We start from the raw sequence: 12,281 nt of genomic DNA, 5'->3' as shown, positions 1-12,281 counted from the left end.
CTCCTAGTATGATCTATAACCCGCTATATGTGATCTGCTCTTCAACCCTCTGACTTCCTCTCCTACTTGCTGTGTTCCTGACATGCTAGACCTCTGGCTATTCCTGGACCAGACTGAAGCTCAATACTGCCTCAGGGCCTTTGCACTTGTTGTTCTTCTGCCTGGAATTATCTTCATGTTCATGGTTCCCTCCCTCTCTTCCTTCATGCTTCTGTTTCCCTGATTACCTTATACAACATTGCAAATCCTCCCCCACTTTGCTCTGGTGCTCTCCAAATTAAGTACCAGCTAAGCTGCAATGAAAGTGAAAGTTGCTCAGTCATCTCCGACTCTTTGCGACTCCATGGACTAGGCAGTCTATGGAATTCTCCAGGCCAGAATACTGTAGTGGGTAGCCATTTACTTCTCCAGGGGATTTTCCCAACCAGGGAATGAACCCAGGTCTCCCACACTGCAGGTGGATTCTTTACCAGCTGAGCCACCAGGGAAGAGCAAGAGTACTGGAGTAAGTAGCCTGTCCTGTCCCTTCTCCAGCAGATCTTCCTGACCCAGAAATTAGATCCAAACCCAAAATGGCTTATGTTAGTTTACTTCCTTCTTGTGTAATACTCAGTAATTGAGCACTCTAAATTTGGGGGCTCTGTCATCTTCCATACTTGGCTTCCAAGGATGCTCCAGTCAGTGCCATCTCCTAGCCAGCTGGAAGGAGAAAGAGAGGATACAAGGAAAGTGGCTTTATCCTTCAGTTAATGACCTGAAAGTTACACAAAACCCTTCCACTCATACCCCACTGAACTGAACTTGTCACAGAACTATATATCCAGGTGCAAAATGAAGGCAGGGGGAATGCAGACTCTAATGCCGTAGCCATGTTATCAGTTAAAAGCTGAGAGAGGGGTTCTTTTTCTAAAAAATGAAAAGGGGAATGAATTCTGTGGAATAGTTAAAAGTTTCTGCCACACTCTCCACTTAGTATACTCATCTCCATAGCATTTATTGCCATCTGATGATCTACTATAGATTTTTTATTTTCCCACACTGGAACATGAGCCCCACGAAGACAGGGAATTCATATGTTTACTCTTGTCTCTTAAGCCTTTAGATCAGTTTCTGACATATAGCTGGCACTCAATAGAAATTCATTGAGTATGTAAATAGACTTTTTTCCCTATCTGGCATTCTGAGTCACTTGCTTCTCTTTCACTCTGAATCACACAGATCCAAATTTTCTTCGTTTCCAGTGTTAATGAGATTCTGATCCGACTTCCTCTTGGAGCTCCCAGGATTCAAGAGCAGGATGTTGTCTTTCCAGATCCCATCTCAAGTAGTCATGATGTTCTCCAAAGAACTCTGCGTCCAAGAAGGAGTTAGGAGGAGATGCAACTTTTTTTAAGTTAATGGTCTTTATTTTCGGAGCAGCTTTAAGTTTACAGAAAACTTGAACAGAAAGCGTAGAGAACTCCTGTATGCCAACTTTCCCTTCCCATACAATTTCCCCCATTTTTTTTTTAATTTTTATTTATTTAATTGGCTACACTGGGTCTTCTTTGCAGGCATGCAAAATCTTTGGTTTTTGTTGCAGCATGCAGGTTCTTTTTCTTTTTTAGTTGTGGCACGTGGTATTTTTTATTAATAGCTGCAGCATGCAAACTCTTAGTTGCAGTATGTGGGATCTAGTTCCCTGACCAGGGATCAAACCTGGGCCTCCTGCACTGGCAGTGAAGAGTCTTAGCTACTGGACCATCAGGGAAGTCTGTCTCTGAGTATTAACTGCATTGCATTACTGTGGCATGCTTGTTACAATGGATGAGCCCATAATGATACACTGTTACTAACTAAAGTCTGTATTTAACTGAGGGTTCACTCTTTGTGTTCTACTATTCTGTGAGTACTCTCAAATGCATAAAGTCATGTATCCACCATTATGGTATGATACAGAATAGATTCACTGCCCTAAACCCCGCTGTGATTCACCTATTTGCCCCCTCCTCCCAGCCCCTGGCAACCGCCAATCTTTTTATTGTTTCTATAATTTTCCCTTTTCTAGAATGTCATGAAGTTGGAGTCACACAGTATGCAGCTTTTTCAAATGGGCTTTTTAAACTTAGCAATATGTATTTAAGCTTCTTTCATTTTTTTTTGAAACCAGATAGCTCATTTTTTTAATTGAATTTTTATTTTATATTGGGGTATAGTTGATTCACAATGTTGTGTTATTTTCAGGTGTATAGCAAAGTGCTTCAGTCATATATATACATATATCCATTCTTTTTCAGATTCATTTCATCAATGAACAATACTATATTTAAGGATGTACCATAGTTTGTTCATCCATTCACCTATTGAAGGACATCTTGAATGCATCCAAATTTTGGCAATTATGAGTAAAGCTGTTATAAACATCCATATGCAGGTTTCTGTGTGGACATAAATTTCCAATTCATTTAGTTAAATACCTAGGAGAGTGACAGGGGGATCATATGATAAGCCTATGTTTAGCTTTACAAAAAGTAGGTAACTGTCTCCCAAAGTGGCTGTACCATTGTGCATTCCCACCAGCAATGAATGAGAGTTTGTTTTGCTCCTCTCCAGGATTTAGTGTTGCCAATATTTTAGAGCAGTAGTCTAGTCCCCAACCTTTTTGACACCAGGGACTGGTTTCATGGAAGACAACCACTCACTTCCTGTTGTGTGGCCCCATTCCTAACAGGCTACAGACTGGTACAGTCTGTGGTATGGGGGCTAGAGACCCGTTTTACAATTTAGTCAATCTAACACATAGGCAACTGTCTAATAACATACGATGTTGAACATCTTTCATTCACCTATTTTCTATCTGTATATCTTCTTTGGTGAGGTGTCTGTTAACATCTTTTACCCATTTTTAACTCAGTTCTTTTTATTTCTGAATTGTAAGAGTTCTCTGTGCATTTTGGATACACATATTTTATCAGATATATGTTTTTAAAATATTTTTCCCAGTCTGTGACTTGCCTTTCCATTCTCTTAAGATGTATTTTTAAATGTATCTTTAAAGTATTCTATCACCCAGATCAAAGAGCAATACATAAGAAACCAAGAAGCATCTCCTTCTCTACCTCCACCACTAAATTAACTGAAAATGTACCATTCTATACATGTAAGAAGTTTAAGGAGAAACTCTAATAATTATTTGACTTCAATGGAATATTTAAAGCACATATGTATACATTATTTCTTTCAGAGCAGCATTAATTTTACAAAGTCACACAGCTGAGTGAACCTCCCAGGATTAGAAACCAGGTTTTATGACTCCTGGTCTGATATTCTTTCCAGTCTATCACTGACTCCTATTATCAAGATTTTGTCTTTGATTTTTTTTTTTTTTTTGACTCTGACTCACCATATAAACATTTGCATTGAAAGGAAGGCTTAAGTTTCCAGTCTTATTTATCAGCAACACAAAAAGTTTAAATCAGATGTGTTAAGTATCATTTTGGGTGAAAGTGACAGAACCCAATTAAAATTGACCTAAGCACACAAAGGGGGAATCTGTTAACTAGGGCAACTGAAAAGACCAAGAACTGGATGGAGGGATCCATTGGCTCACGTAAGCTCATCTTCATCTCCTTCCCTCCCTCACCCCTTCTCCCTGTCTCTCTCTCTCTCATTTACTTTGCACAGAGCTCATTCTCAGGCGGACTTCTCAATGAAGTCACACAATGGCCACCAACAGCTTAAGGCTACTATCATCTTGCAAAATCCAGGAAAAAGAAGCACCTCTTTCCCAACAGCTCTAACAAAACTTCCAGATAGGGCCCTTGGTCCAGTTTAGGACACATACTCACCTCTGAACCAGTTAGTTGGTCAAAGAAATGCTTCTTAGGACACATGCCCTCCTAGGTGTCTAATCTGAACTTCAGATACTGAGAATGAGGGAAGAGTGAGTCCTGAAAGGAAAATCAGGATGCTGTTTCAAGAAGAGAGAACACACACTGTCAAGAACTCTACAAATGTCCACCACAACATCCATGCATTTATTTCTCTAAGTCTGTCCCTCCTAGTTCACAGTCTTAAGATGTGGGGCAACACTGCTATATTTAAAATAGAAAACAAGAACCTACTGTATAGCACAGGGAACCCTGCTCAATACTACACAACAAGGGAAATGGCAAAAGAATTCGAAAAAGAATAGCTACATGTACAGGTACAGCTCAATCACTCTGCTGTACAGAAACTAACACAGCATTGTTAATCAACTATATTCCAATATAAAGTAAAAAGTTAAAAAAAAAAAAAAGTGGGGCAGTAAAAAAAAAAAACAAAAACCCTGGAAGACCCAAATACAAATGCTTCCACTGCTTAGAAGTCCTCTGAGCTTCAGATCCCTTATCTTTAAAGTGAGGATAATACAACCTACCCTGGTGATATGGATAGGAGAATAAAATAATGACAATAGCAAATATGTAATAAAAATATCTCATCCCCAGTTTCTGATTCGACAGGTTTGGGGTGAAGCCTCAGAATTCACACCTAACAAGTTCCCATACAGTGTTGATGTTGCTGGTTGGGGACCACAATTCGATAACCAAAGTATTAGGTTACTGACTCTTCAGAACAACTCCATGAGGGGCACTAGTATTACCCCTAAATTGTGGATGAGTAAACTGAGGTTCACGTAGCTAGGCAAACTCCTTGCATTCTTGTAATCCCTGGGGTTTAAATTAGAGGGCACTGAGGAAACAAAGATTAAAGAGCAAAATTGCCAAGACTTCCCAATCGAGCTTATGAAGGAAGAAATGAAAGAATTTGTCTAAGTGAACTGGCTGGAAGGGATGGGGCAGGCAGAACCATTGTGGTAAAAGGGAACAGAGGATGGCATGGAGATATTGAAGATGTTGGCATAGAGGGCAATAGCAGGTTCTTGAATGTGACATGCTCTTTTTAGCCTCTATTCCTTTACAAAGGTTTCTTCGTCAGCCTGAATCAGCATTCTCTGTCCATCGCATTCTTAAGGCGAGAATACTGGGGTAGGTTGCCATGCCCTTCTCCAGATCTTCCCAACCCAGGGATTGAAGCCGCGTCTCTTACATCTCCTGCGTTGGCAGGCGTGTTAAGAATATCAGACTTTGAAGCCGAGTGACCTCTGCCAGACTGCCACTTACCGGTTGCTAATCCTTGCTTTCTTCGTAGGCTAAAGAGACTTAAAAATATGTACGTTTCGAATCATCATGAGGTCGCGAGGAGTCGGACGCGACTGAGCGACTGAACTGAACGTTCACAATGCGCTTTACTGTCAAACCATGAATGTAAAGAACTTTGCTTGGTGTAGGGTACATAGTGAGGGTTAGTGATGGTCAGCTGTTAATGACGACGTATTTTCTTTTATGATAAAAACGCACCTTTTTCTTATAAGCCTTCGCTCAAGACAGCTGATAAACTTCCATACACACCTCCGCAGACACTCCGCCGTTCCCAGAGGCTCTGGGGACTGGCGCGCCTGCTCCGTCCGCTACTTCCGTTCATGTGATCCGCCCAGCCTCCTCCCCGTCTCCAATATGGCGGCCCCCAGTAACTCAAGCCGCACGTGAGATAGTCTAAGTACGTGGGAGTGCAAGTGTGTGAACCAGTTTTCCTTCTCTACAGCCTGTAGCATCCCTTCGACCCTTCCCGAGATCTTCGCGGGCCGCTGCCCCTCTGCAGCCATGAAGCCAAAGCCGGTTTCCCACAAGACCGAGAACACGTATCGGGTGAGCGAGGGAACTTGCCGGTGGGCCTGATTCTGAGCGGGATTCTAGGAGTACCGTGCTCCGGACCGAGCGGGAGTCTCTTGTCCGGAGGCTCTGGCAAACGAGCCTTCCTCTCTCCTGGCGTAGTAAATAATGGGATGGGGAAGGAAACCCGAACTCCAGATTTCCGCTATGGTTTGTGGGGTCTGGCCTGCTTCAGAGGTCCTTTCAGATCGGAATTAAATTCAGTATCACAGACTAACCGGTTAGGAATTTATTTTTGCTCTTTTATCCTTGAAGACCGAATTGGGGAGGCGGGTCGGTGGAGGAGGTAAGGGACTTAAAGCTTCTGGCTGATAACACCGCTTTCTGTTTGTTTCTTGAGGGTTTCTTTGTTACTCCACAACCGTAGGTCTATGTATATTTAAAAATACAGTTGGTGAAACGACTTCGCCAGATTCTGTGCTTGCAGCAGGGTATGAATGAAACCTAGCAGTAGATCTAGCGAGGCTATATTGCTGTCTTTTAACACAGTCTAGCCTGGGAATTTGATTTTAAACATTTTGCAAATACACTCATAGAAATATTTCATTTTCTTCCTATAGTACTGCAGTACATTTGTTTAACGCCCGTTCAGTTTGTTTAAAGTTGTCTTTTGTGATTCATCAGTGATGTCTACTTCTAGTTGTAAAACTCAGTTATACATTTTATGATTGATTGAAAATACAAGTCTGAAATTGAAAGTGAAGCATATCATCATTTCTAATGATAGAACATGAGGCGGCATATGGAAGCTTTAAACTTTATACTTTCACAAGGAAATTGTCAACATATGATTATATAGCACTAAAACAGATATTCAAGATATGAAACGTATAAAATGATAATGTATTTTAAATATACTCCTCCTCTTCAGTTTCTTACATTTGCTGAGCGACTGGGGAATGTGAATATCGACATTATTCACCGGATTGATAGAACTGCAAGCTACGACGAGGTAAGAGAATGTTAAATTAGCTGATCTTCAAGTACTCATAGTTGGTTTTTCAGTCTGAGACGTGAATTATTTCTCAAGCCATTCTTTTATGAACGTGAAATGCATTAGACCTTTGCTGTCTCAAACAGTAGCCACACTTGACAGATTAGATAGAATTAAATAAAAAATTCTAGTGCTCAGTAGCTGTTTGTGGCTAGTTGCTACCATGTTGACCAAATGCAGATATGGAACATTTTCCATCATTGCAAAAGTTCTATTGGATGATGTTAGAAAATTGACTGGATTCTCAGGTGGCCTCTGACTCCAGTCTCTCCCTTCCCTTATGCATTCTGAGCCCTGCTGCAGATCTGTATTCCTGAAACTACAGTTTTAAAGAGATTTTATGAGTTGCCAGTCCAGGTTCCATGCACGATACTGGATGCTTGGGGCTGGTGCACTAGGACGACCCAGAGGGATGGTATGGGGAGGAGGGTTCAAGATGGGGAACACATGTATACCTGTGGCGGATTCATTTCGATATTTGGCAAAACTAATAACAATATTGTAAAGTTTAAAAATAAAATAAAATTTAAAAAATAAATAAATAAAGAGATTTTGAGCAAGTTACTTTACTGGGGCTTAGTTTCCTCCTTTATTTAAAAAAAGGGGGCCTTGACCATATAACTTTTTTCTGTTTCTGACCATGCTGTAATTCAGCCATAACTGTATTCAAAAATCACTGCATCATTTCTCTACCAATATTTTTATAACATGCCATCAATTTGGGATTCAACCTCAGTTTTTACAGTTTTTCACTTGACTCGAGGCAGGCTCTGCTCACTGTCACTTTGAATGCCGTGTCTCTAATATGTGAATTCAGTGTTACCAATATGTGAGTTCAGCTAAGTGATGTTATCTAGGTAGGCACATAATGCTTTGGGAGCTCACAGTGAAGGGAGCCTAACCAAGATTCGTTGGGGGTGTAAAGTGAGGTGTCAAAAAAGGTTAAGTAGGCAAAGTGTTATGTGAATTGAGTCTTGTTTCTGTGGGTTTTAGCATGGCAAAGAAAGCGGGAAAGGCTGATTCAGGCTGACGAAGAAACGTTTGTAAAGGAATAGAGGCTAAAGAGAGCATGTCACATTCAAGAACCTGCAAAGCATTTTGGCGCGCTTATAATTGGATGTGGGATGTTTGTGTTGATGGTAACTGTGAATGGGTGAAAGGGGTAGCTGGTGAAAGATAATGCTGAAGAGATAATCAAGGACCATGAAAAACTTCATATCCAGCTAAGTTTGAATTTATCCTGAAGCTGTGGGAAATCATTCTAGGATTATAAGACAGGGGAGTGTGTGACATGATCCAAGTGTAAGTTTTAGATCTCTTTGGCTTTAATGTGGAGGAAGGAGCATGACTGGAGTCAGGGCAACCATTTTTGATGATTTGGTAGTCATCTAAGTAAGAACTTTAGTTTCATATAAATATGTGCAAACACTTAAAGAGGTTTTTTTTTTTTTTCTCTTAAGAAAAATTGGTTCCTACCAAATTCCTCACTATAAAACCTGCTTTTCTCACTTTGAAAGAATACTGTCAACATCCTTCTAATTCAGTAATAGATATAATTTTTTTTGATAGACACATGGTATATCATCTTATGTGTAGACCATAAGGTATATGCCAACCATTTTCCTATTGTTGGATATTTAGGCTTTTTTATATTCCCCCCCCCACACACACAATAAAGCTGAATGAGCATCTTTATCCTTATATATTCACAAATTTTATAAGAATATCTCCAAAAATGGAAGCGCTGGGTCAAAGGACATACCTGTTTTTAATTTTAATAGAAATGCCAGATTACTTCTCTGTAAGAGTGTAGCAATTCATATTTCCAAAAGCAGAATGAAAGAACTGTAAGAGTCAACATTTTTCTTGGCCTAAAATTGTGAGAAAAATAAAAAGTTTTTTTTTAAATGTGACTATTGCATATGTTTAAATCTGCTGCCCATATTGTATACCCAATTGCTTTTTAAGGTGTGTTAGTTAATGCCCTTTGCTAAAAAAAAAACTAAGAAGAGTTTTTCAACTCTTGTCTATCATGCTTGTCTTAAAATATTAATATATCTTTATTCTTATTTACCTTGATTATAGTTTTTCTTTGAGTTGTCTGATTGATGGACTGCTTTAATCTTGGCAGGAAGTTGAAACCTACTTTTTTGAGGGTCTGCTGAAGTGGAGAGAATTGAACCTGACGGAACACTTTGGTATTTTCTGTTTTGTTTCTATTTTATTCACCTGACATTTGCACTGAATATGGTCAAAACAGCTAAAGAGTGGTGGTGTGATAGAAAAGTAGAACTTTTTTTTTTCCCCCTACCCAGGGAAGTTTTACAAAGAAGTTATTGACAAATGCCAGTCATTCAATCAGCTGGTGTATCATCAAAATGAGATAGTTCAGAGTTTGAAGACTCACCTGCAAATCAAGAACAGTTATGCCTATCAACCCCTTTTGGAGTAAGTAGCATGTTGAGAGAAAAGTGACAACATTTATCTGAATTTTAAGAAAGGTTGCTTTAAAGCTACATGTGCTTTAGATCTGGTGTTTGTAATGTAGAAGCAAGAATTTACCTTTTTTTATTGTTGTTAGATTAAAATATTGATACATTACCGTAAAGCAGAATCTTAGGGATTTTTGCTTTCTCTACTTTTATAAGAACCTGATTTTTTACAGTTTTGGAATGATTGACCATAACTTGTGATAGAATGTATCTTCTTGCTGTAGCCTGATTTCTTTGCTCAACTCTTAAAACATGAAAAATTTTATACTTCTCTTGAGACTTGGTTTAGAAGGTTCAATTAATCCTTTCATCATAGGCGATTGGTTATCATTTGTGAACTAGATTTGTAGTGTTCAGTTTTTGATCTTCATGTGTCAGAATCAGTTACCTCCTTTATTTTTTTCATCCAGTTTGATTGTACAGTTGGCACGAGATCTGCAGACAGACTTCTATCCCCATTTTCAGGATTTTTTTCTGACCATCACCTCAATCCTGGAGACTCAGGACACGGAGTTGTTAGAATGGGCTTTCACCTCTCTGTCATATCTGTACAAGTACCTTTGGAGACTGATGGTGAAAGACATGTCCAATATATACAGGTAACCCTTTTCTCTCATATAGGTTTTTCTTCTTTTTTTTTTTTTTTTGCTTTAAAATTTTATTTTGTATATAATTCAGTGCTATTTAGTAAATTTATAAAGTTATGCAACGATCACCACAATCCGGTTTAAGAATGTTTCCATCATCTCAAAAAGATTTCTCATGCCCTTCTACGGTAAGTCCTGTTCCCCATCTGTATCAGCTTTGAGAGCAAAAGCAATAGGCACTTGTCGAACACAAGATTTCCTCTGTGGAAACAACTGGGTGCTCGAAGCCCCTCAGAAGAGTGATCCTCTTCTACAGTGATAGTTTTTAGCATTTAAGTTGTGTTAAGTTTTTGTCTTTTGGTCAAGGGAAGTTTTTACTTTTTTAGTTTTTGGCCACACTGGACCTTTGTTACTGCACACAGGCTTTCTCCAGTTGTGGCAAACAGGCGCTGCTCTCTAGCTTCAGTGCGTGGGAGCACAGGCTCTAGGTGCATGGGCTTCAGTAGTTGCAGCACAGGGGCTAAGTTGCTCCATAGCACATGGAATCTTCCTGGATCGGAAATGGAACCCATGTCCCCTACTTTGGCAGGCAGATTCTTTATCCACTACACCACCAGGGAAGTCCAGGCAGTTTTTATTGATACTGACAACAACCAATCCTAGAACTTTTAATGTCTGTTAACTTCAGTCTCCATTTGACATGTGAGTGTCATGTAATCGAATGAGATTTTAAACTGCTTATTTTATTATACCTTCCTTGCATTCCTTGCATAGTATTAAGAACATAATTGACATGTACTATTAATACATCTTTATTAAAATGATTAATTAAATATCTTATTTTCTCATTTATAGCATGTATAGTACACTTCTGGCTCATAAAAAGCTACATATAAGAAATTTTGCTGCTGAAAGCTTTACTTTTTTGATGAGAAAGGTTAGTTTGATAATTGTATGTTTATTGCTCATTAATCCTCAAGAATCTGATGAACAGAAGGCAATATCGTTTACAATATGGTTATTATGGACTGACATATATATATATATATAAATGGAAACCTGTTAGTGTTTTGAGGTTATCTCATCATAAGGTTGTTTTTGCTTACTAATGTGAAATAATTTGGTTGTTTCTTTTCTTGTTATTTGGTGTATATACATTCTCTAATTCATGTCAGTCTATACATGAACAGTGAGATTAACAGGGATTTTTTATAATAGTTTCCTATAAGCAACTGATTTTATAGTGTCATTTGTTTTTGTTTTTATAAGAGTTTTTATAATAAAATCATTGCTATTAAATTTCTTTTATACTCATAAAAGATAGAATGTTGCCTTACATAGTTTTTCTTGGTACATACCTTCATATTATACCCATGAATTAATCACTCCTGTGTAACATTACAAATGTTACGGTACTCTCGCAGTAGTTTGAAATCATTGGCAAGTGTCTCTTCTTTTCAGAATTTTTTTCCTTATTACATTTAAATATAAATCTTTAGAATAGCAAATAATAATTCTTCTTTTGGATATGTTTATGTTGTAAATGCAGTTTTCTATTTGCATTTTGTGTTTTAGGTTTCTGATAAAAATGCACTTTTCAATTTAATGTTTCTTGATCTTGATGAACATCCAGAAAAAGTAGAAGGCGTTGGACAGTTGCTCTTTGAAATGTGCAAAGGAGTTAGAAATATGTTTCACTCTTGCACAGAGAAGGTAAATGAGCTAGAGGAGTTCCTTGAGTCTTTGTGAAAAGGATTAAAAAGGAAATGAATGAGATATACACAGGTGATTCAGAGAGAGGATTACGTAGAGTAAATAGAAAACATTTGGGGAGCATTAGGGCTTTAAAAGCAGTGCTTACTTAATATAGGCCCTGGGTTATTAGGTATTTCTCATGTAAAAAATCACTGCTCTCTTTTTCATCCTGCATGCTGGAAGGTAACATAAATTGATCAGTGAGCGAGGGTGATGGGGGTGGGCAGTTGTATGATAAAATTCCTAATCCTAGTTTTGAAATTCTTTTGGGACACATAGTTAACCACCAAAACTGTCATATCCTTGATTATCCTGAATCAGATTTTAAGATAGCTTGATCAGAGTGGAGAATAATCAAGAGTGGAAATAACAGTGAAATACTTGAGACTAAGAGTGTACATATTCATTTTCATGACTCTTGGATTTCCACAGGCAATAAAGCTAATTTTGCAAAAGCTTGGACCAGTTACAGAAACAGAAGCTCAACTTCCATGGATTTTAGTTGGAGAAACACTCAAAAACATGGTCAAATCCACTGCACTCTATATCTACAAGGAACATTTTGGAATATTCTTTGAATGTTTGCAAGTGAGTTGTGGTTTTTAAGTATTTGTGTGTAACTAGGAGTCCAAGAGTTGATTGCTGTTGTTCTTAGCTTAGAATCTCCTTCTTCTGCTGGAGATTATATTTTATAATTGTT

General features: G+C 38.4%; 2 protein-coding genes across 3 annotated transcripts in view; one reads left to right on the top strand and one right to left on the bottom strand.

The window, feature by feature from the left end:
* The window catches only part of SLC5A8 (solute carrier family 5 member 8), a 135,210-nt gene extending 129,685 nt beyond the window's left edge, over positions 1-5,525 (bottom strand). The window contains exons 1-2 of one of the 2 annotated variants that reach the window (XM_025283642.3): positions 5,382-5,525; positions 3,828-3,929 (exon numbers count right to left, since the gene is read on the bottom strand). In XM_025283642.3, coding sequence (XP_025139427.3) covers positions 3,828-3,872 — 45 coding nt within the window. In that variant the 5' untranslated portion in view covers positions 3,873-3,929; positions 5,382-5,525. Of the gene's footprint in view, positions 1-3,827; positions 3,950-5,381 lie in introns of both variants that reach the window. The other variant, XM_025283643.3, reaches the window with a different exon arrangement.
* Positions 5,526-5,536: 11 nt separating this feature from the next.
* UTP20 (UTP20 small subunit processome component) overlaps positions 5,537-12,281 on the top strand; it is an 86,901-nt gene continuing 80,156 nt past the window's right edge. The window contains exons 1-8 of the mRNA XM_006043580.4: positions 5,537-5,729; positions 6,625-6,705; positions 8,879-8,945; positions 9,063-9,195; positions 9,650-9,838; positions 10,682-10,763; positions 11,402-11,539; positions 12,014-12,169. Of these exons, the coding sequence (XP_006043642.3) occupies positions 5,685-5,729; positions 6,625-6,705; positions 8,879-8,945; positions 9,063-9,195; positions 9,650-9,838; positions 10,682-10,763; positions 11,402-11,539; positions 12,014-12,169 (891 nt within the window). The 5' untranslated portion in view covers positions 5,537-5,684. The remainder of the gene's footprint in view (positions 5,730-6,624; positions 6,706-8,878; positions 8,946-9,062; positions 9,196-9,649; positions 9,839-10,681; positions 10,764-11,401; positions 11,540-12,013; positions 12,170-12,281) is intronic.

This window comes from Bubalus bubalis, chromosome 4 (genome assembly GCF_019923935.1).
Source record: "Bubalus bubalis isolate 160015118507 breed Murrah chromosome 4, NDDB_SH_1, whole genome shotgun sequence".
Taxonomy (NCBI): domain Eukaryota; kingdom Metazoa; phylum Chordata; class Mammalia; order Artiodactyla; family Bovidae; genus Bubalus; species Bubalus bubalis.
This window is presented reverse-complemented; position numbering and strand designations above follow the sequence as displayed.